Genomic DNA, 22,658 nt, shown 5'->3' on the forward strand with positions numbered 1-22,658 from the left:
TAATGCTCTGATGGCAGCTAAGCCCCTCTGCAAACACGCTTTAATATCCGATACAGGGGGGATCTGCCGGCACCTGCGAACGTGCCTGCGGATTAGGGGCGGCCGCGCCACAATCATCTGCGGATACGGCCTCAGATTAAGGTATTTTTTTCCGAAAGATTAGTCGGTATTAGGGGGCTGATGGGGAGCTGGCCCCGCCACGGCCGCACCGGCATTTAGGATATTGGATGACATCCTCGGGACCTTCGGGACCGGCAGTAATTCCACACCCTAATGAAATCGTGGCGCTAAGCCGGGGGGGTCCTCGGTGCCGGGGGGGGGTCCCTGGTGCCGGGGAGGTCCCCGCCACGGCTACGGCTCGCCCAGGTTGGTGATGGCCGCGCTGTAGATGAGGTCGGAGATGGAGCCCAGCGATGTGGGGAGGCCCCGAGTGGGGCTGCGGGCTCCCGGCGGAGGCAGGGCAGGGGCCGGTCCCGGGGCGGTGCCGTCGGGGGGTGCAGCGGGGGAGCCCCGTTCCCCGGGCGGTGGCAGCGACGGTAGCGGCGGCGGCTCCGGTTTGGCGCTGCGGATCCTGCGGGCGCGACGGTTCTGGAACCAGACCTGAGCCGGGCAGGGTCGGGGAGCGGGGTGGGGACGACACGAGTGTCAGACAGACACCGGTGGCGACCAGACCGGGCAGCCCCGCGGAAGAGGTGGGGGGGGTCCCGGCCCCGGGAGGAAGGGACGGAGGAGGAGGGGGGGGGGGGATGCCCTTTCGGCGCTCACCTGGATCTTGGCCTCGGGCAGCTGGGTGAGCTCGGCCAGGCGCTCCCGGGTGGCGATGTCCGGGTAAGGGACGGCGGCGAAGGCCCGCTCCAGCTCCGACAGCTGCCCCCGGCTGAAGGTGGTCCTCCGCCTCTTCCGCGGCCCCCCCGGGCAGGGGCAGGGGCACGGCCCCGGGGCACGGACCCCCCCCACCGCCCGCCCGCCGCCCGGCCCGCCCGCCCCGTCGGGGAAGCGGAGCAACGGCTGGGGGGTGCGGGAGGTGCCCGGGGCCGCGCTCATCCTGCCCGGCTCCCCCGGTCTAGCTGCCGCAGCCCCGGCTTTTATTCCCCAGCCCCCCCCGACCTCGGCGGGCTGGGACCGCCCCGAGCGGGCGGTGCTGCCCCCCCCCCCCGTCCTTCCCCGGCGGCTCCCGGGGCCGGTCCCCGCTCCGCGACCCCCCGATGGCAGCACCCCGAAAGCCCCGGCCGCTCTGGCGACGGTCTCCCCCAGCATCCCCGGGGACCAGTAATCCCACCAGCTGCCCGTACTGGTCTCCCCCCACCCCATCCCACCCCCACCGTCGAGGCACGGTGGGCCCCGTGAGGATCCAAGGGTTCAGGAGGGGGCGCCGGGGGCCAGTGGGTCGGGGACCCCCAGCAAGTGCAGGAGCCCGGGGGTCCCTGCACCCCCTCCCCGGTTCCCAGGGCCGAGGTGTCACCGCCTGCCCCCCCCCCCCCCCGCCCCGCCTCGTCCCCCACCGTGCGGTGGCCGCTCTCCCACGGGGCTGGCACCGGTCAATGTTTAACCGGAGCGGTGGTACCTGTTGTGCGGGGCAGCCCAGGCTGGCTGGCGGTGGCTCCCGCCGGGACCGGCCGGGTGCTGCGGGCACCCTGAGCGAGGGGTGCTGGGGGGGGGGGGCGAATGGAGCCGGAGGGAGAGCAGGAGTGGGAACCCCAGTCGGGCACACGGCCTAAAACGCTCCCATGGGGCCACGAGAGACCGTAAGTCGGCGGGGAGCCGGAGGGGACGGAGGCCACCCCAGGACTGCGGCAGGCAGGGCCTCGGCAGCGACCACCCGGCCGATACAGCCGGCGGGGGGCTGGCACCCCAGAAAGGCTGGGGGGGGGCGGGGATCAGGACGGTCCCTCTGCGGGGACATGGGGGGGAAGTTGCGCTCTGTTCCCTGCCAGGCCCCAGGGCACAGCGGGGAGTGGAGGATGGCACGAGCACGGCGCGACCGTGGGCCCCTCTACCCAGCCCTTGGGGTGCCCGTGGGCAGGTCCCCCAGCTGGGGGACACCCACCACCCCACTGCCCTCTGTTCCCCAAAGGAGCCCCGGAGAGAAGCAAGAGGGCCCCGTGGTGGGCAGAGACACACGCCTGAGAGTGGTGCTGAGGTAAGGGAGGGGACGCAAAGGGCTCGGGGACGCGCTGGGGACCCTCCTGCCCCGGGCAGGGGCATAGCAGGGCTTCCCGGGGCTCCCCATGCAGCGATACCTTTGTGTCCCCATCCACTCCCCCTCCGCCATTAGGGTCCGGCCACTTACCTGCACAGAGACGCGGCGAGGAGACCGGCGGGTTGTGCACAGCCTCGGTGACGGCACCGTCCACGTGAGTGCCACCTCCCCACTGGGGGGATCGGGGTGGGGGGGGGCTGCGGCACCCCCTGAGCCACCGTCATCCCTGTTCCCAGGTGAGCGCAGCCAGGCACGATGCCACCTTCGGGTTCAGCGCCGTGTTCGACGCGGGAGCCTCGCAGGAGGCCGTGTTCGAAGGCAGCGGGATGAGGCAGCTGGTGGAGCTGGCGATAGACGGGTGAGTCCCGGCGAGACCCCCCCCGTGGACCCCAGCCCTCTGGCTCACCCCGTGCCCGCTGCGCTGCACCAGTCCAGGCCTTACTGGCAGGTCTGCATTGCCGGGGCCGTGCCGGGAGGTGGCATCCCTGTGTCACCACCTGGGGCCATGCCTGAGGCTCAGCATCTTCCCCAGCTTCTCCTGCACCGTCTTTGCCTTTGGGCAGACCGGCTCGGGAAAGACCTACACCCTGATGGGACCCCTCACCCAGGTACAAAGCCATCCCCACCGCCTGACCTGGTCCAGCTGGTGGGACAGGTTCTTCTCACCTGGTCGTGGGTGCTGGGGCGGTGGGAGGAGGTGGGTGCCAAAGCAGCGTGACTGCTCATCCTCCCTGCATCTCTGCAGAGCGAGAGCCGCCCGGCGGCCCCGGGGCTGCTGGGGCTGATGCAGAGGTCCTTCGCCTGCCTTCTGGAGCAGAGCCGGAGCCGTGGCTCTGATCTGGCTCTCAGTGCCTCCTACCTGGAGATCTACAACGAGCAGGTAAGTGCCTGCCCGGCCATGCAGCCCGACCCCGCTGGCACCCTGTGCCCCCGCTCCCCAGTGCCTCCCCTCCGCCGTACCCCCCCAGGTCCGGGACCTGCTGAGCCCTGGGCCACCACGTGCCCTGCCTCTGCGGTGGAGCAAAACCTGCGGCTTCTATGTGGAGAACCAGCTCAGCGTGGACTTCGAAAGCCTGGAGGCCATCGCTGACCTGCTCCTGCAAGGTGCTGAGCCACGGGTGCGGGGCTGGGGCCATGGAGGGGCATGTTTGGGGGGGTGCCGGACCTGGTGTGGGGCTCCGATGGCAGCCAAGAGGGGCAGCTCCCCATCCTGCCGCAGAGCCCAGGCAGGCTCGTGTCTGGCGGGGGGTGGGCAGTGGGTGCTGTGCCGGGGCACGGGCCGTCGTGCCCCCCTGCAGTTCTCGATCCTCCCTTGGCAGGATCTCAGAGACGACGGACCTCGGCACATGCCCTCAACAGGCACTCGAGCCGCAGCCACGCTCTTCTGACCATCCACGTCCGCAGCCGGGCTGTGAGCACGTGTCCTGCGCTGGGCACAGGGGGGAGGGCTTGGGGGGGGACCGGGGCTCTTCTTGGGGGTGCAGACAGCCCCAGGGTGGGGGGATCACATCCTCCTCCCCAAGAATGCGTTGGTGGGGTGAGCAGCAGGGAGCCAGATCCCAGACGGAGGGGTTGGGACACTGCGGTGGGCCACAGGGAAGGTGTGGGGGGGGGGGCCAGAGCATCACTCCCCCAATACTGGTCCCCCAGCCCAGCGCCTGCCCCAGCAAGCAGGGCACACTGTGCTTCGTGGACCTGGCTGGCAGCGAGAGGGTAAAGGAGACCGGTTCCAGTGGGGAGCTCTCCGTGGAGGCCAACAACATCAACCGCAGCCTCCTGGCACTGGGTAAGAGTCGGGGGACCCCCTCCATGGGAGCACAAGCTGCTGGTCCCCATCAGAACCCTGTTGCACCCTCTGTGGCTCATCTTCCCGCAGGACACTGCATCTCTCTTTTGGCCAAACCCCGAGGGAAGCGGATGCACATCCCTTACCGGGACAGCAAGCTCACCCGGCTGCTGGCCCGCTCCCTGGGCGGCTCAGGCATCACCCTGATGGTACGCGCATGGAGGAGGCTGGGCAGGGGTGCACGAAGCTGCAGGGGGCCAGGGTCTTGCCCCGTGGAGGGGAACGGGTGACCCCTTGGCTGGCAGCTCACCTGCGGCTCTTCCTCGTCGGCAGGTCGCCTGCATCTCCCCATCCTCACGCTGCCTCTCAGAGACGCTGAGCACCCTGCACTACGCCAGCCGTGCCCGGAGGGTCACCACCAGGCCCCTGGCCAACAGGGTATAGCAGGCAGGGGCTGCGGGCAGGGTGCTTTGCCCCGCTGCTGGGACCCCCCTGAACCACCCCCTTGCGCTCCCAGGTGTCCCGGGAGAAGCTGCTGCAAACCTTGGAGGAAGAAATCCACGCCCTGCAGCTGGAAAACCTCTCCCTGCGCCAGCAGCTGTGCCTGCCGAGGGTGCCGACAAGGAGCATGGAGGTCCCTGGGACACCCACAAGGACAGGGGCACGGCCAGGCTGGGGAGGCAGGTACGGCCCCGCAGGGCTGCATCGCTCCCCTCTTGAAGGGCAGGAGGGAGCCCCAGCCTGGCCCAGCCTCTACGGCCTCCTGCGGGACTTTGTGGTGGAGAACGAGCAGCTGAGGTATGGGGGGGGCATGCACAGGACCCATAAGCAGGGGCTCAAGGGACCGGTGCGGCAGCCAGAGCCCCCGGCCGGGCAGCACCCTGTGTCAGCCAGCCTCTCCTAGGGACTCCCTGGGGCCGGGCAGGGCTCGGAGGTTCCTCGGAGGCTGCCAGCGCCCTGCCCTGCTCCCTCGCTGCTCCCCAGGCAGCCCCGGCTGTCCCCAGACCCCAGCGGTGACATCCCAGCTGGCCCATCCTGCAGAACCACCCGCAGCTCCTGTGACAGCCAGCCCCCGCTCCGGAGTGCCCGCACCCCCCGTGTCCCCCCTGGCCGCCCTGCGAGGCTCCGGCAGCCTGACGCGACACCCGCCTCCGGCCCCCGGCTGCCGGTGAGCGTGGGGGTCCCCGGGCTCCACGGGCATCCTCATGCGAGGCTGTGCCCACGGCAGGGTGAGGATGCACAAACCACCCACCCGCTGCTATCCCTTCTTCCAGAAGCTGCCTCCAGCCTCCGGCCGCCCCAGCTGCTCGGGGTGCCCTCACTGCTGCCCTGGGCCGGCCGATGCCATCGTGTCCCAGGTATGGCCCCAGGGGTCTCTTCGGAGCGGGGTGGCACAGCGCGGCACAGCAGCCTGACTGCTCTGCTCACCCCCCAGGTGCTGCCAGGGCCCCCCGTGCCGCAACCAGTCCCCCCCGAGGGAAGCGCTGGCATCCTGCCGCCCGGCCAGGAGGACACGGTTTTTCCCAGCTCCCATCAGCTCCCCGGGCACCCGAAGCCGCACCAGGGGAAGCGGTGAGAGCCGGGGCCTGAGGCCACCCGCCCTGGGCATCAGCTGCAGCTCAGGAAGCCCCTGGGGTTACGGGGGGTGGTGGGGCAGCGGGTCGGGGTTTATTCACGTGTCCTCACGGCAGGAGCCGGGGCAGGAGCAGGAGCTCATCTCAGCGGCACCCACTCCCCCGGGAGCTGCCAGGTCCCGAGCGCCGTCCCAGCCCTGAGGGAAGGGTCATTCCTTCAGCACCGCCGTGGCCGGGATCGCCAGAGCCGAGAGGTGAGCAGGGCAGCGGGGGGGGGGGCCAGGCAGTGCCTCAGATGGGGTCCCTCGGGGACGGGCACCCAGCCGGAGCCCAACTGCTCATGCATGGGGCTGTGGACCTGATCCCGGGGACGCTGGAGACCTGACCCTGGTGGCTCCCGGCTGGCAGCCGCCGGCACCGTCCCTCTCCTCCAGTGGGAAGAGGCACCGGACTGGCTGGCGGAGCAGATCTGAGGAGCCGCAGCTGCGCCGTGAACCGGACCAGCAGCAGGGATCTGGCACAGCCCACGCACAGTTGTTATACCTGGGGGGACGACCACAGCTCTCGGGGGCACGGGGATCTCGGACTACAAGGACCGCGCAGACCGCGGGACGGATGGATGGAGGGACAGACGGGGCTCTCCAGCCTGCGCGGCACTCGCAGTTTATTTCTGTCTAGCTAGGGTCTGTGCTGCTGGGCGGCTCTGGCGGAGCCCTCTCAGGTGCTCTCCTCCCCGGGCTGCGGGCAGTCCAGCCAGTACTGGGCGATGGAGCGGGGGTAGCGGGGCTGCACCAGGTCCACACGCTTGGTGCGCAGGTTGACGCGGTAGTACTTGTCTGGGAGGAAGGGGAGATGGCTGTCAGGACTGCCCGCGGGGCAGAGCTGCGGGGAGCTGCCAGCCCTCGGCTGGGAAGGTTCCCACTGCATCCCGGAGCTCAGGGACATCACGGAACGAGAGGAGACCTCCCCCTGCCCCGGCAGCCCTGGTTCTGCATCTCTCCCGGATCCCGCTGCCCCACACTCACCTCCTACAAAGAAGTAGACGCTCTGGAGGGTCTCACACTGGGAGCCCGACAGCCAGTCGCTTTCGACACCTGCAGAGTCGGAGTCGTTTTGCAGCCAGCCCCAGAAACCCAAATTCAGTGACCGGTGGCTCTTGTACCTCTTGCGCTGGCGGCGAGACTTCCTCCTCCGCGGCTGCTGGGAGGCCACGTAGATCCTGCCGGCCATGGCAGCGTCCAGCCGGCTGGGCACCCCCCGCCAGTCTTTGCTGATGTACCGTGGGCTGCTCGCCCCGGCTGGCAAAGAGGCAGAGGGTGAGTGAGAGGGGCAGCAATGTCTGGGGGTGAGCTGAGCCCAGCCCCACAGGCAGCCCCCCCAGCACCCGCTCCGAGACCCACAGGGATGCTCCAAAGGATCCCAGCCCGGCTGGGATGCGTGACGGGGACATGGGCCAGGCAGAGCTGGGAGCAGCCCCTTGGCCGACCCGTGTCTGGGATCAGCCCTGTGCTGCTCAGGCCCCTTTTCCTCCTCTCCATCTTTCATTTCTCTTTCCTGGGGCTGGGGTTTTCCTATGGCATCTCCAGCTCCAGTGGGAATAAACGCTCCCCAGCAGCGACGCTGTGGTGCGAGGTGGCTGGTGATGGGCTCGGTAGCGCGGGGCATAAGGGCTGCAGAAGGTGGGATTTGGGATGCTGTGGGAGATGCAGCTGTGGCCTGGGGGGGTGGTTCCTGTGCAAAGCCTGGGCTCCTGCCCAGCATGGCCCATCATCCAGCCTGCCTGCACTCCCAGGCATCGCTCCCTCCTCCCTGGGTGTCTGCACCCCTCGCACCCCATCAATGTGGGCACCCGCCAGCCCTTTCCCCCGGGGCTGGCCCAGCCCTTACTCATCCTGCCGCCAAAGAGGATCTGGAAGATGTCCTCCCAGCTGTCCCGGTTCATGAAGGCATAGTGGTTGAACACGGCGGAGGGGGAGGACTTCTCGCAGTCAGCCTGCGTGGGCTGGTGGGCAAAGTCGTAGGACCAGTAGTACTTGTCTAGGAGAAGATGCGCGGGGCATTACTGGGGGACGCGTACTCGAGGGGGAGCAGTAGTTAGAGGGGTGTCGTGCCCACGGTCGCCGATGCCAGGCTCTGCCCGGGATGCGCAGCTGCCCTTACCCTTGAAGAAATAGACTCTCTCATTGCCGTGGTAGCTGTGCGCGGGGAGGGCGAAGGCCGCGTCGATGTTGTTCGGGATGCCTTCAAAGCCCTCGGAGATGTCGCGTGGGTACCCGGAGTCCAGGGCTCCGTCATCAAAGCGCCAGTACTGACTGCCCTGGGGGGGTGCAGGACAGAGGGGGGGTCAGGGGGCTGGGTGCAGCATTCTCCAGGCACGGGTCTGCCCAGGGGAGCGAGTAGATGCTGGGAAGCCCTGTGGTGAGGCTGTGGCTGCCTGGGGCCCGGGACAGCCGCGGGGATTTGGAGATATCTGGCAGCCACCGTGTGTGTGCATGCATGGAGGGTGCCAGGGTGAGGCCAGGGTGGGTTGGGGGGCTGTACCGGCCACCCCAGGAGCACCCCGAGCCCTGCAGTCAGGCTCCTGCCCACCTTGAACAGGTAAGTCTTGCCCTGGCAGTTGATGCGTGTGAAGGCTGCATCGATGGGGCCCTCGATGCCCCAGACGTCGCTGATGAGCTTGGGGTAGCCGGGCCGCACGCTTTTCTCGTCCAGCTCATAGAAGTACTTCCCTGGGGAGAGAGGGGAGGTGAGAGCAGCAGGAGGGACCGCAACCGCCGGCACAGGGTGACGGTGCGGCAGCATGTCCCATGTGCCCAGGAAAGGTCCCCGAGGTACCTCGGAAAGCATAAAGGGAACCGTTCTTCAGGTCGGTGAAGGCATCAAAAGGTTTCTTGCTGCACAGCTCCTCAGGCTCCTCCACGGGGTCGTGCTCCCCAAGCCCATCCAGCGTGGTGCTGGGCACCACCTGCACAGGCACCTCCGTCAGCGTCTCCTCGGGGTCCGGCTTGCTCTCCAGCGTGGCCTGCGCCGGCAACAGGGAGGTGGGCAGTTCTGTGGGGGCCACCTCGTTACCCGCTACAGTGCCAAAGTCGACGGTGAGGTTGTAGTCGAGGTAGTCATCCTCCGGCAAGGCAAACACGTCTCCCCGGGTCACTGTGGGAGGGAGCAGGTTGGTCCGGGGGAGCCCTGAGCGTCTCCCACGGGGTCTGGGTGCAGGAGCCGCTTGCTCCCAGGCAATACGGATTTGCACGGACCCCATGCCGCAAGCAGCAGCGAGCCAGCTGCCAAAAATCCCTGGTGCTGCAGCACCCTGAGCACCAAATCCTGGCTCTGTGGACACAGGTGGGTGCAGACCTGACCCAGCACGGACCCTTCCGAGCCCCTGCAGTGTCAGGCACCCACGGCCAGCCCGGCAGCCCCTGCCCCAGCTGGGAGGGCGGCTGCAGGACCAGTACCTTTGGCTTTGCAGACGGTGGAGTAGTCGCTGCAGCAGCTCTGGTAGTACACGCAGAGGGTGTCACACTGGCACTTACGCTGAGCGTCGAAGCCATCCTCGCAGCGGCCCGCACAGGAATCTGCAAAAGCCGCCCGCCAGCGCAGGAGGAGTAACGTGGGTGGGCAGTGGGGCCAGTGCCTCCCCCCCCAGCCCAGCTCCAGGGGTGAAAGCAAACACGGGCACGTCCCGGCTGGGGGGACCCCACCTCTCCATGGTCAACCCCATCACCAGGGGCTACAGCAGGACCTCTCCCCGCTCCCACCCAGGTCCTGCTGGGATGGGAGCCATGGACCAGGCTGTGCCGGGGTCCCAGCTCCACGCTGGCAGTCCAGCTGTAGGACGGCCAGGGATTTGCCCAGGCACCACTTATACCCCTGTGCTGCCTGTTTGCCTTCTCCCCACGCTGCAAGGTGTAGCCAATGTGGCCACAGCCACCACCTGGTCCCCTCCTCACCCTCCCCAGCCCCTCCGTTAGCCCCGGAGCCGCACTCACTCCATCCCCACCCTGGCTGCAAGCGGGAGGCAGCCAGTGCAGGGCTGGCCGGCTCCGGCTCACCTTCAGCAGCACGGGCAGCGGCGAGCAGGGCCAGCACAAGGGCAGGGAAGAGCAGCCTCATCCTGGGCGGCCGGGAGCGCAGCCCTCCTGCGACTGTGCGGGCTGGAGCGCAGCTGCGGCCGGGGCCCCGGCATCCACTGTTTGCTCAGCCTGCCCCAGCGGGAGAAAACAAACAGGCCAAGGTCAGAGCAGGGGAAAAGGGGCAGAGACGTTCTTCCACCCAGCATCCCCCGCAGTCCGTATCGAGCCGGGTGTGTTTGGGGGGGACGGGGCTCCCCACACGTGCAGGCAGCTCTGAGAGCCACTGGCTGTGCCTTTGCTACCAGAGCCTTCCCAGTCCGGGTGCAGGTTGGGCACTGGTTCAGAGAGCTGGAAGGCACAGCGGGCCAGAGCCAGGAACCAGTTTTGAGGTCCTGCCACACTTATTTCATAGCAAACCTCATGGTATTAAAGCTCCCAGCCTCCATCTCAAGGGCAGGCCCTTTCCCAGCCTGGTCTTGGCAAGACAAAAACCCTAACGAGAGGGGATGGGGGAGCGATGCTCAGAGGGCAAAGGGAAAAGCCCTGGGCTTCTGCTTGCCCAAAATGTCACCGTTTTGGAGGGCTTGTTCTTGGGATTTCGGCTTTCTCAATGTCAGCAAGGCTGGGAGCAGACCTGGGGAGCCCGAAGGCAGGGTGGCTGTGGATGGGGCAGATGCCACCTCTGTGCATGGGGGACCAGGGGCCAGAGGTGAGCAGCCGGGAGGGAAGGAGAGCAGGAGCCCTCTGCACTTTCACTGCTGTAGACAAACAACAGCCTGTGTATTTTGCTCCCATCATTCCCTTTTTGACCAATCTTTTTGGTTACTAATTAATGTTGATTCAGCTCTTTTGGCAGCTCTTGATAACTCCGGGATGTTTATTTAATGAGGGGCAAGGAGCAAACGCACACGAGGCTACAGAGCTACTGCCTCTGGCTGCCTCCACTGCCGTGGCACTGCTGGGGCAGGAAATCCATGAGGTCTGTCCCAGCCCCGGGGCAGGAGCGGCGCAGCTCTGGGCTTTAATAAGTGATGGAATAGTCAGGGAGAGAACAGGAGCAGGGTGCCCGCTTCTCCAGAGGCCTCGCCTCTGCCAGCTCGGACGCAGGCAGTTCCCGGCATTGGCCGCTCCCACCCTTGCTGGAAAGAGCTTTGATTTGGTGGTGAGAAAGGCATTTCCACTTGGAAAGCCCTGGTGAGCCGAGGGCAGCCACCAGACATGGACTGTTGGGGCAGGACTTCTCCTGCAGCCCTGTCACCCCCCTCCTTCCCCCCTGGCCTCAGCTATAGTGGGGCTGGCGGCGTCCCCGGGTGCAAGCACCAGCCCAGCGTTGCACTAAAGCTTCATCCTGTCCCTGTTGAATCAAACATGGGGGACAAGTGCCCTGAGAGGGTGCAGGCTTGTGGGGAGGCTGGGGGGAGAAGGGCTGGGCAGTGTCTGAGCCGCTTTTGCTGATCGGCTGAGACAAAGCTCCCTCCTGCTGCTCCAGGGTCCTGACCACTGGCAACCGCAGACCCACGAAGGCTCGGTGAGCCCTTCCCGGGCTGCTGTGCTCAAAGCATGGCAGGAGGAGACGCCGGGAGAGGGGCTGGTTGGGGTAACAGGGCCCTGGGGAGACCTTGCAGCCAAGGGCTGAGCAGAGCCAGCGAGGAGGAGAGCTCAGGCGATGGGGCTGATCCCCCGGGGCAAGGCTGGGAATCCCTGCCATTCCCAGAGGTCAGGCTGCTAGTGCTGGAAACCCCTCTCAAAAAGCAAAGCAAAGCAAAACTAAAAGCAAAGCGCAGCTCTCTGGGCTTGTCAGGACAAGCCTAAGGGAATGGTTTGAATCCTGCCCTCCCCAGGCAGCAGCCTCCTCCGAGGTAGCAAACCGCTCTGCTGTGCTGCACTGCTATAGCCCATATCATTACCCCTGCTTAATAATAATTTATCAGGAAAATCCTTACCGGTTCTATGCTGAGCCTCTCCTGCCGTCCTGTGCCGCTCGGGATGCCTTGTTTACTGTCCTTTGCTGTGAGCTAATGTCCCTTTCCTCTGTCTGTCCCTGCGTAGTGGATTCAGAGAGGATTAAAAGCGACTCTGTCGCATCAAAACATCAACTTGAATTTAAGTCTCAGTCTGAGCTGGCAACAACCTGGCTTTGGAGCCAAGGATTTAAGCTGCTCCTCCCAACACAGGCGAGAAGCGTCCAAAGCATTTCTGCCCTGAGCACGTCTGGCCTGGAAAAAAAGAAAATAAAAGGGGCCCAGGCTGCCTCTGCTCTTTCTTTTATCATGCAAATCCTGAGCCCACCCAGAAGAGCTGCTCTGAATTTCCCTCACACAAAGGGAGCCCTTTCCCCCCCTGCACTGATACCAAACGGGTTCAAAATGCAGTGCCAGGACGGCCACAACCTCACCGTGACCACAGCCATGGCCACCACCCATCCCAGAGGGTCCTGGGGAGACCTGCTGCAAAAGCAGCGCGGGGGTCCCTGCCTGCTGTGGAGGTGACCACAGACTCCGCGGCGGCTCGGGCAAGGAGGGGACACGGGCCATGGGGACAGCAGGACGAGCCCCAGCTGAGGCTGGGCAGGCAGAGGGCTGTGGCAGGAGGGGTCCAGGGGGATGCCAGAGCATCTGCAGCGAGGAGGGGGATGCTGCTGCCCAGACATGAGCCCCTCCTTGGAGAGGCGGCGCCTGCGCAGGGTGACATCAGCCCCTGAGGACCCGAGATGCTGAGCCTGGCTCTGGGAAGGCGGCTTGTGCCACAGCTTCCAGCTCTGCATCCCAGCAGGGTAGGGAGGGGAGAGGGAGCCAGCAGCCCAGCCCTGCGGCTGGACCCTGGGCCAGCTCCGTCCCCTCTCCTGCACCTCCCCTCTGGCCACCTTGGGTCTCGCCAAGGAGCGTGGCGGCCTTGGCTGGGTGTTCCCGGCGAGCGGGTGACCAAGGATGCTGCGCTAGGAGATGCCGATGGTGCTCACCCTGCTCGTCTCCCTCTATAAACTGTGTCGGTTCTTTGCCATGTCGACCGCGGAGAGGCTGGCGGTGCCCGAGTGCGTGAGCCAGGCGGGCAGCTGGGCAGGCGGGGGTAGCTCCAGGGAGCACCGGGAGGTTTCCCCCGGGGTGAATACGGATGTGCGGGCAGCCCTGGACCGCATTCTGCCCGCCCTGCACCGGGCCATCGCCTGCGCCAAGCAGGCGGCCGGCCCTGCGGAGCTGAGGAGGGCCATCGCCGAGGTCTTCCAGCTGGTGGAGGAAGCCTGGGGGATGCCCACGCTGGGCAGGGACGTGGCCAAAGTGCTGTGCGACGTGATCCGCCTGGAGGGGGGCCTGGACCTGCTGCTGAACCTGCTGTACACGGCGGAGCTGGAGACCAAGTGCCAGGCAGGAAAACTCCTGGAGCAGATCCTGGTGGCAGAAAACAGGTGAGTCTGCAAAGAGCCCCCCCCACACCCCCAGCCAGGCACAGCCCTCCCCTCCGCAGGCTCGCCTGCCTCCCCGAACACAGCAAGGATTTCCTCCGCCCATCCCACCCACACCCCCCAAATTTCCATGCTCCGGGTGCACCGAACCCCCTCGGCTCCACGCCACGTCCCCCCCACGCCCAGCACTTGCACAGAGGGGTCACTGACTTGCTGGTCACGCCCAGGCAATGGCATCAGCCTCCACGGCTGGAAGGAGAAGGACCAGCCCCAGCTCAGGGATGCCGGTGAGGATCGGGGTGTCCTCATGAGCCACCCGCAGCCTGGGACCACCCAGACAAGACACCTTTCGTGGCCGAGCTGGGTCGGTTTGGCTGGCCCAGAGTATCAGACCCCAAGGACGAGACACGACTCCCCCTTAGCCATAACCGCAGAAGGAGGAGGAGGAGGACAAAGCCGGTTCCCAGAGACTTTCTGCTGCTGACCAGGGCAGGAGCGAGGCCATAAGGAGGGGGGCCAGCTGGTCAGCGGCCCTCAGAGCCCCCCCCCAGCCCATGGCCCCTAGCTCAGAGGCTGGAGATGCGTGTGCTGCTCCCCAGGACAGGTGAGAGGCGTTGGGCTGGCTCTGCCAAAGCATCGGCACAGGCACGGTGGGAGCGTGGGTGTGCGTGTGGGGATATATACCAGCACGCGTATGAGGGTGCATGTGCGCACGTGGCACCCAACACATCTAAACGCACAGGAGTGCTGATGCAGCACCTGCACGCAGCTCGCCCTTCAGACACCAGGAACGCGCTCCCGCAAGGTCCCCTGACAGGCGAACTCTCCGCTCTGCCCCGTGTCTGGTTCGGCATGTCCCGACGGCACCGTCTGCGGTGTGCTGGTCCCAGAGAGGAGCCATATACCTGCCACGAGCTGGGTCAGGATCAGGCCTTTCTCTCCTGGGACCCCGCAGGCAAACACAAGGCTCCGCCAGCTCCGCTCTCCCTTGGTTCGCCCAAGCCCAGCGGGTCCCAGCCAGGGCTTTAGGCACTTGTGGAGGAAGCCTGCCCAAAGTTTACCATCTCGCTCCAGCTTCATGGGCGATGTGTTTTGCTGTGAGGTTGTGGACTTGAAGCCTGGGCCTCGCCGCATGCACTGCCAGGCAAAAAGAAGCAACAGCTAAATCAGGAAAGTCCATTAGAGTGGAATTAATCCCAGGAAACATCCCTGGCATGGTCTGAATTCAGCACTTAGCTTCCTGGCAAAAGAAAGCAGCTGCTGGAGTCGCCATCTCTGGTCCAGGAACGGTTCATGGGCCAGGGTCTTGGAGCAGCCGTGGGCCCCCAGCCCCTCGCTCCCTGCAGCCTAACCCACCGTCAACCTCCGAGCGATGGCAGGGAGGTGTAGGGTCCCCCCTGGGTCCAAGCCTCTGGCTTAGAGACCTCTCCCAGCATCTGTGTGCAGCAGCAGCGGTGCTTAGCCGGGAGCTGGACCAGTCCTGGCTCCATCCCATGGCTGCGGGGAGTCGGGAACCTGGCGGGGCTGTGTCATCCAGCTCCGTGGCCGAGTCTGGGCTTGGAGCCAGTCCCAGGCTGAGGGTATTTTTTCCAGAGCTCTCCACAGGATTTGCTGCCAAACCAACCCCAAGGTCAGCGCAAGCCATGTGGGCCATCAGACTTCCCAGAAATGCTCTTCCCGCCTGCCAGCGCAGAGAGGCTGGCGTGTCTTCACCCCCACCATCACTGGGGGCCAAACACACCGCTGCCCTCATGAGCAGCAGGACATGGAGCATCCGCACCCGTGCCTGTGCCTTGTGAACGGAGCAGCTCCATCCCAGCACCAAACGGGTCATTTCTAAGGCCAGGGATGGAGCTGCCCCCTCGCCCCAGGCAAGCTCATGGGACGTCAGCCAAAGGCCCATCATTTCCCCTTTCCTCACTCTATGCTTTTAGGGCACAGCCCCATTCAGGTGCCATTTTAAGACCATCCTCGCAGCACAGGGCTCCCAAGGCCAGCCATGGCCGAGCAGCAGCTGGTGGCCTTTGGCCACCTGCCCCCAGACTTGCTGTCCTCTTCTAGGAGAGCGCAGGATTGAGGAAATAAACGGCTTTCCTCCAAGCTGCCTCCACACTGCCATCCCAGGACAGGCAGATCCCTGTCTCTCGCACGCCCCCGCGGCCAGTTCTGCGTGGTTGCTCAGCCAGATGTGAAACCCCTGTCCGGGGCTTGGCACCGATCTGGAGAGCAGCCAGAGGACAGCATCGGTTAAGGACAAACAACTTTTCACCCCCGAACACGAAGCAGCTCACACACGCCCCGCAAAGCTGACTAAGCAGATCTATTTCTAGCCTGGCATTAGCCTACCTTGCACTGTTAATTGCTACATATGTCTTAACTGAAGCACAAGAGTCTCTGGCGTGGTGGTCCTGGGCTATGCACCCCATGTCCTGTGCCATCACAAGCTCTTCCATCAGACCCAGACAGGTTCTTCCAACACCAGCCTGTTGCATCTCGATGCATTGCAGCCTGGCAGCATATCTGGCTGCCTTCTTCCAACACCAGCCTGTCGCATCTCGATGCATTGCAGCCTGGCAGCATATCTGGCTGCCATGTCCCACAGGGAAACATCTGGCTGTCATGGGGCAAACACCACCAAAGCATGGGGGAGTTCACACACCAGTCCCTGTTCTCACTCCCTGCACGGCCGTCTGCTCCTCACCTGCCTGGGCCTCTCCTTCCTGCAGGGATCGGATCGCTCGGATTGGTCTGGGAGTGATTCTGAACTTAGCCAAGGAGCGAGATGTTCCCCAGCTGGCGCAGAGCGTGTCCGGTATCCTGGAGCATATGTTCAAACACACCGAGGAGACCTGTTTCCAGCTCATCTCTGATGGAGGCCTGGATGCTATCCTCTACTGGTGCCGCTGGACGGACCCCATCGTGCTGCGGCACTGCGCCATGGCCTTGGCCAACTGTGCCATGTACGGAGGGCAGGCCAACCAGCGCCTGATGATCGAGAAGAGGACGGCGGAATGGCTTTTCCCACTGGTATTCTCAAGGGACGATGACCTAATCCGTCTGCACGCGTGCCTGGCCATCACAGTGCTGGCCACCAACAAAGAAATCGAGAAGGAGGTGGAGCGCTCGGGGACGCTGGCGCTGGTGGAGCCGTTCATCGCCTCGCTGGATCCGGAGCAGTTCGCCTGTGAGATGTTGGGCAGCAGTGACAACAGCCAGGGGAGGACAGCGGACGACCTGCAGCGGCTGGTACCCTTGTTGGACAGCTCGCGGCTGGAAGCACAGTGCATCGCTGCCTTCTACCTCTGCACGGAGGCTGCCATCAAAACCAGGCAGAAGAAAACAAAGGTAAAGGGTAGGTTGGCCTGAAGGAAGGAGATGCAACAGGGAAGGGTTGCCACAACTGCACCTTGGTGTCTTTTGCTCCCCTATGAGCTCACCAAGTACCCTGGTCCTTGGCTCGCCCGGCACAGGTTGCGGGGAGGAGGAGGGAAAGCAAAGTGATGTCTCCTCCCTTTGTGTCCCCAGATTTTCAGTGAGATTGGGGCGACCCAGAGCCTGAAGAGGGTAGTGTGCTACTCCACCAGCAGCACCATCTCCTCCCTGGCCAAAAAGGTGCTGCGCGTGATAGGGGAGGAGGTTCCTCGGCGCATCTTGCCCACGGTTCCCAACTGGAAGCCCTGTGAGGTGCAGACGTGGCTGCAGCAGATCGGATTCAACAAATACTGCCAGAGCTTCCTGGTAGGGCTGCGTGCGGGGGGAGGGACACCTGGATGGGTCCTTTTGCCCCATCCTGCAGCAGAGGTGTGGGCATCTGACCCAACAGCTTTTCCTGGGACCTTTCCAGCCTGGATTTCTCTTGGCAGGACCACCAGGTGGACGGGGACATTCTCCTGAGGCTGACGGAGGAGGAGCTGCAGGAGGATTTGGGGATGGACTCCAGCATCACTCGGAAGAGGTAGGACCACCACCAGCGCATGCTGGCCTCTCTCATGGTCATCACTATGGTGGCAGAGCCAGGGGAAAGGTCTGGGCCTTTCCCTTCTTGCAAAGACAGGAACAGAGATCCTCAAAATGCAAGACCTGGACTGCCAGGGCTTTTCCAGCACAGTATGCAGCCCCAGAGGGTTTCCTGCAGTGGGGCCAATGCACGGGAGAAGTGTGGGATGGGAAGAGACCACCTATGGCACAGGGGAGGTGGGATCCTGCAAGTTACCCACAAAGATGGGAACTTACTCGAGCTTCTCCTCCCTCAGCTGAGCTCCTCATACCTCCATGTCCTGAGGACCAACATTCCCGCAGTTACGCAGCTGTTCTCTTTTTCTATTCCTTTAGCTCATTCTTCACCGCAGCATGTAGCTGCACTCTCTCCTGTGCAGATAAAAGATGTGGTACCAAACGTCTCCAGGTCCTGCCTTGTCCAGCAGCCTCCCCTCCCTGCTCCACGCTTTCATTTGTTTCTCTGCCAGGTTTTTCCGGGAGTTGATAGAGCTGAAGACCTTTGCAAATTATTCCACCTGCGACCGCAGCAACCTGGCCGACTGGCTGGGCAGCATCGACCCCAAGTTTCGTCAGTACACGTACAATCTGCTGACGTGTGGCATCAACCGCAACTTCTTGCACCGGGTGACGGAGCAGCAGCTGCAGGAGGACTGCCACATCAACATGGGTTTCCACCGCGTCCGCATCCTCACTGCTGCACGGGGTGCGGGTCCCGCTGCTGCTCTCTGTGCCGGATCAGGCGGGTGGGGGCGAGTATCGAGGGCTTGGGACAAGCCGTTGGGTATTTTTAACTTTTGGTTGCTGTTTGCTCTGCCTAGAAATGCTTCACTCCCCTATAACGCTGCAAACTGCGTCCGATGGGACCGATGTATTTATCAGCTACCGGAGGAGCACTGGGTCGCAGCTGGCCAGGTGAGTCCTGCAGGCAACGTTATGGTGCTGGGCTGAAGCCCAGAGCGAAGGCTGGTGATCGGTTGTGGGAAGACCGTGGAGCCAGAAGAGCTGCAGGCTGCAGCTGGAAGGAGGGAGAGGCTGCCAAAAGCTGCAGTGCAAATGGGGACAGCACGTGCCATAAGCTGCGCAGTGGACAGGCTAATTCCAGTCCTGTCACTGCCATCCTGTCCCTCTTTGATACTGACTTACCCTTTTCTCACGCTGTACTCGTAGGGCTGTAGGGGATCTCAGCAGGGAGTTAATATCCAGCTCCCTGTGTTTTCCGCGTGGGCCCAGACACCTGCAAGCAGGCTGGGCTGGCAGCTGGCATCTCAAGGACCGTGCCGTTCTCTGCGGGAGCTTGTTTGCTGCTCCTCTGTCTCACCACGTCTTGGCCGACATGGTGGGAGAGCACGTGAAAGCCAGGCGCTGGTAGTAGCTCTCCTCATGGTGCTGTCCCCTCTTGCCACCAGCCTGCTGAAGGTCCACCTGCAGCTGCACGGCTTCAGCGTCTTCATTGATGTGGAAAAGCTGGAGGCAGGGAAGTTTGAGGACAAGCTAGTCCAGAGCGTCATGAGCGCCCGCAATTTTGTGCTGGTCCTCTCGCCAAACGCGCTGGATAAATGCATGGGAGACCCCGAGTGCAAGGACTGGGTGCACAAGGTAGGAGATGCCACCAGGTGGGATCTTGGTGGATGTTGGAGCAGAAAGGGGCTGGCGACGGGCTGACACGGGCCAGAGCCTGAGCACCTGCATGTTCCTGCAGGAGATTGTGACAGCCCTGAACTCTGGAAAAAACATTGTACCTGTTACAGACCATTTTGAGTGGCCGGACCCCGAAACACTTCCCAAGGACATGAGGGCTGTCCTGAAATTTAATGGTATCAAGTAAGTAAAAGGAACCTCTGTCAAGGGGTTCCTTGAAACCTGGAGAGAACGGCTTGCATAAGCAGTAGGAAAGAGCACAAGGAAATTGGGAGAAACAGATGAGGGAGGCAGAACAGGCCAAAGGGGAGCTGAGTCACTTCAGGTACTCCAGAGCACAAAGGGAGCAAAGGTCCCCACCATAACCCTGCTGCTGGTTTTGTGCTCGGGGCTCCGCTGGGTAACAGAGCTCCCGATGGGAGGACGCCCATCCTCCTGCCCCAACCCTCCGGGCAGGAGCGATGCTGGCAGGTTTCGCAGCTCACCTGGGTTCCTCTCGCCCTCCTGCTTCCCCTTCGTGCAGCAGTGCCCCGGGCTGGCATCCCAGCCTGCTCGTAGCCCTCCCGCCTGGCAGGGCACAGGGGAAGGGGCTTTCCCTCAGCATCCAGCATTCCTCCATTTTCTGCGGGGAAAAGGGGTGCTCCTAGAGAGCTGGGGTGGAGGAAGGGCGTCTCTGGCTCCTGGCTCAAATGAACTGAGCTATCTTGTGGCATCTTGCACAACAGAAAAATTAAATCAAATTTTCCCCTCGAACACAGGTGGTCCCACGAGTACCAGGAGGCCACAATCGACAAAATCATCCGCTTTCTCCAGGGCCGTTCCTCCCGGGACTCCTCAGCTGGGTCGGAGAACGGCCTGGACTGCTTGCCGTCCCTGGGGCAGACCTAGAACTCAAGCGCAGCTGCCTCATCCCCTCCAGAGACTTCCCAGGTGACCCCTTTTTGTGTGGGGCCAAATTTCTCCCTCTAGATTTTTCCCCATCTTAGTACCCTGGCTTGAGACAAGGCCTGTGTCTCGTTAGCCCCCCCTTCACCCTCCAAACGCAAACCCCTGGAGCTAAAATGCCAGGACTTACTTATATGGTGCCTGGTGATCCAAGCCAGGGTGGACTCTGGGATGGAGCAGTTGTCTTCCACATCCTCCCTTGGGGTGGCAGGACATGCAGGCTATGCCTCCTGCAGTGCAGGGGGTCCGAGGAAGACCGACACTGTCCAGACCCTCGCAAATGGCTGCAGCTTCCCCCAGAAACACGTCCGAAGAGGAGGGATCTTCCGAGGACCGAAAACTGGGGAATCGGTGAGGGGTACATCGCAAGAGGATACATGAGAGGGAAGACCAGTTGAGAGGGAAAGGTCCAGAAGCATCGTACGGCCTCTGCTGTGTGCTGCGGGAATATCGTTGCGGTCAGAAGCTGAGAGCAGGAAAGGGCAAATAAAAGATAAGCCCTAACAAAATCCTCATGTTTGGGAAAGATAACACACAGAGGCCTTCTAAACTGCTCAGCAGAAGCTTTCTCTTTCCCAGTAATGTCCCTTTATCACATGAGCTCACTTCCTCCTTGAGGGCCTTTCACCTCCTAATGCTGCAAAACCACTCTGTGCTCTTAAATCTGGTGATGGAAGTTTGAATTTAGATCACGTGAAGTTTCCGCAGGGTCTTTGCAAAAAGTGCTTTTAAAACAACCTCGTTCCCTCCAACTGATGTCTTAGTTTTACCACTTTATCAGGGCTATACCTATAGGGCATAGGATGCTGGATTGTGACTCTAGAAAACATATATCCATGCAGATACGGAAGATGCTAATTGCTGTACTGTACTTGCGGAGTTATTATACACTGGCTGCATTTTATCCTGTTGTTGGTGCTCCACAGATCTCCCATGGTCTGTTCCTTCAAACAGGAGCTGGCGTTATCTCTTTGCTGACTACCACTCACCCCTGACAGCCCTGGCTAAGCACCTCAGGCTCAGGGTTATCCCTACTCTCTGCTGGATGCAATACCAAGTAGCATTTGTTTCTTTCTACCAACCTCTTCTCAACACCCACCAGGTCTTTTTGCAGCTACTCACCTTGAAATATCAGGAAAGAGCAAAGTCGATGCAAAGGGCAGGTGGAAGCTGCGAGGTGTGAGCAGCAGCTGGGAGCAGGACTGGCAGCACCTGCTGCTAACGCTGCAGGTGAGGAACCACAGGCACCCTGACACACGTCCCCTGAATTCTGCACTCCTGGCCTTGTCCTGCTTCTCATACCTGCTTGGAGGGTGAGCAGGCTCTCAACAACATGCCATTTTGCAATTAGGACCAGAAATTGCAGCTCCTACCTGAGTTTGTCTTTTTTGATGCAGAGCAAAGTGAATAATGCAAAAAGACCTCCTTGTTCAGAGCACACACAGGAGGAAGAGCAAGCCGTGCCCAGGGAACACCAGGTTGCTCTGACGCTCTGGAGACCAGGCTGATGCACCACCCTGCAGAAGCAGCAAGCTCTTCTGTCTGTTCCTGCTCAAGATAACTCAACTCTTTCAGGAGGTAATGAGGAGTCTCAGCTACCTTGTCCTTCTCCTGGCTCTCCCCGAAGCCTTGCTGCCTGCCTTAACCGGCAGGAACACAAACACATTTCCTTTCGGCTTAGATCCATGAACATTTGAGGGGGAAAAAAAAATAATGTTAAATTCAGGTGCTTAATCACAGCTTTATGGATAGTTCTTATCAGCTCACAGTTAATGGCATCTTTGCTCTCCAGTGAAAGGTTAATAGCTATATCTGCCCGGCATTCATCAGAAATAGAATCTATCTAATCTCCAGATTAAATACAAGGAAGCCAGCAGGTGAGCCCAAAGGTGAATCTGCCAAAGGATAAAAGCCACTTGTGAGCTGCTTCAGGGAAAAGTCTTGAGTAACTGCTTGAATGTCAAGGCCTCCGTGGCCACTGAAGGAGTCCCACACAAACAGCCCTGAGGATTTTACTCCCTACAATAACTCACAGCAAGATTATTGTGTCTTGTTTCCCAGGAGCTCTCTAGCAATTAACCTCCTCACCCGCCATTCAATGCAGAGATTTACTTGTTCTCTACAGCTGAGGTGTCTCACCTGCAATGAGATCCCACCTCATGCTCCAGCTGCCCAGACTGTGACTCCTCCTGTTTCCCCATCATTCAGTTATCTTAACCTTAATGAACTCGCCCTGCTCTTGACAAAACACCCCATACCCAGCCCTTCCAGTTGGAGCCGTCTCAAGGAAATGAATCCTTCTGTTCTCACCCTTCCTTATTCCTTTGCTATGTCATTTCAGAAAGTGTTGAAAGTTGTTCTATCAGACGTTATTAATAAATCCGGTTTATACTCTAAATCCCCACCTCTTTTCTGTTTGTGTCACATACTTCTCTTCCTGCAGCCTTCTCACACTTGCTCTCTCTTGCTGCCATGCTTTCTCATCCTCTGAAGGGGCAGCAGAACTGACATTCTCCAGGTAGCATTCTCTGTGGGGACCCACGCTTCATGCTCATCTTTGCATGGACTGATGCAGCTCACTGCACCCCCAGGGACTCTCTACCTGCTGTCCACACTCACAATGCATGGATCATGTATTTACTTCACAGTTGTAGTTCTTGGAGGACAGCCTAGAAAAACGTTATTTTAATTTTTTTAATAGAGCATAATAGTTCCTATTGAATTTCTCCTTTGCAAGCACACTGACACAAACAGGAAGGCAGAGCCAGTACACAAGTTTCACTTCACTGCACGACATTGAGCAGTCGCTAGCATTGGCGTCCACGGAGTCTGTTGGTAGAGAAGACTAACTTCGCAATCAGTTCAGCTACAAACATCTAATGCAACACTCACGGCATGCCCTGTTCCTCAGGGAGGCTAATTCTGGGCTTAGTTCCTCAATCAGACATGTAACTCCTGCCTATGTCCACTGGCGTAACTACACGGATCAAGTGGCATAACACCAAGTTCTTAAAGCCTCCCTACTTCTCCACCTCCTGCTTCT

General features: G+C 62.0%; 4 protein-coding genes across 7 annotated transcripts; 2 read left to right on the plus strand and 2 right to left on the minus strand.

Moving 5' to 3' along the window:
* Positions 1 to 292: 292 nt before the first annotated feature.
* SEBOX (SEBOX homeobox) lies at positions 293 to 1,074 on the minus strand. The gene is made up of 2 exons (XM_030028836.2): positions 766 to 1,074; positions 293 to 600 (listed from the first exon to the last, which is right to left on the minus strand). Exons 1-2 carry the CDS (start codon positions 1,042 to 1,044, stop codon positions 352 to 354), a joined length of 528 nt encoding a protein of 175 aa, XP_029884696.1. The 5' UTR covers positions 1,045 to 1,074; the 3' UTR covers positions 293 to 351.
* A 461-nt stretch (positions 1,075 to 1,535) lies between these two features.
* KIF12 (kinesin family member 12) lies at positions 1,536 to 7,178 on the plus strand. The gene is given in 19 exon segments (XM_030028813.2): positions 1,536 to 1,745; positions 2,075 to 2,140; positions 2,276 to 2,354; positions 2,437 to 2,558; positions 2,733 to 2,808; positions 2,946 to 3,080; positions 3,169 to 3,304; positions 3,520 to 3,611; positions 3,851 to 3,986; positions 4,077 to 4,195; positions 4,320 to 4,424; positions 4,504 to 4,784; positions 4,971 to 5,154; positions 5,261 to 5,344; positions 5,422 to 5,558; positions 5,678 to 5,814; positions 5,995 to 6,083; positions 6,085 to 6,165; positions 6,167 to 7,178. Coding segments are annotated over 19 exon segments (2,211 nt in total). The 5' UTR covers positions 1,536 to 1,665; the 3' UTR covers positions 6,239 to 7,178.
* Positions 6,208 to 11,768, minus strand: VTN (vitronectin). The gene is made up of 9 exons (XM_030028824.2): positions 11,577 to 11,768; positions 9,613 to 9,762; positions 9,016 to 9,135; positions 8,396 to 8,713; positions 8,150 to 8,289; positions 7,721 to 7,877; positions 7,448 to 7,597; positions 6,586 to 6,858; positions 6,208 to 6,396 (listed from the first exon to the last, which is right to left on the minus strand). The coding sequence occupies exons 2-9, from the start codon at positions 9,671 to 9,673 to the stop codon at positions 6,278 to 6,280; spliced, it is 1,338 nt and encodes a 445-aa protein (XP_029884684.1). The 5' UTR covers positions 9,674 to 9,762; positions 11,577 to 11,768; the 3' UTR covers positions 6,208 to 6,277.
* Positions 11,769 to 12,335: 567 nt separating this feature from the next.
* SARM1 (sterile alpha and TIR motif containing 1) lies at positions 12,336 to 22,013 on the plus strand. Of its 4 annotated transcripts, none has more exons than XR_003925484.2 (10): positions 12,336 to 13,036; positions 15,760 to 16,378; positions 16,559 to 16,771; positions 16,897 to 16,988; positions 17,500 to 17,735; positions 17,851 to 17,944; positions 18,439 to 18,628; positions 18,732 to 18,853; positions 19,429 to 21,193; positions 21,741 to 22,013. XR_003925484.2 is itself a non-coding variant. In XM_030028814.2 (9 exons), exons 1-9 carry the CDS (start codon positions 12,576 to 12,578, stop codon positions 19,556 to 19,558), a joined length of 2,157 nt encoding a protein of 718 aa, XP_029884674.1. In that variant the 5' UTR covers positions 12,336 to 12,575; the 3' UTR covers positions 19,559 to 22,013. The 4 variants fall into 4 exon arrangements, 1 of the variants encoding a protein (XP_029884674.1); XR_003925483.2 differs by having other exon boundaries at positions 19,429 to 20,845; positions 21,013 to 22,013; XR_003925485.2 differs by having other exon boundaries at positions 19,429 to 20,845; positions 21,050 to 22,013.
* Positions 22,014 to 22,658: the final 645 nt, after the last annotated feature.

This window comes from Aquila chrysaetos, chromosome 10 (assembly GCF_900496995.4).
Source record: "Aquila chrysaetos chrysaetos chromosome 10, bAquChr1.4, whole genome shotgun sequence".
NCBI lineage: Eukaryota > Metazoa > Chordata > Aves > Accipitriformes > Accipitridae > Aquila > Aquila chrysaetos.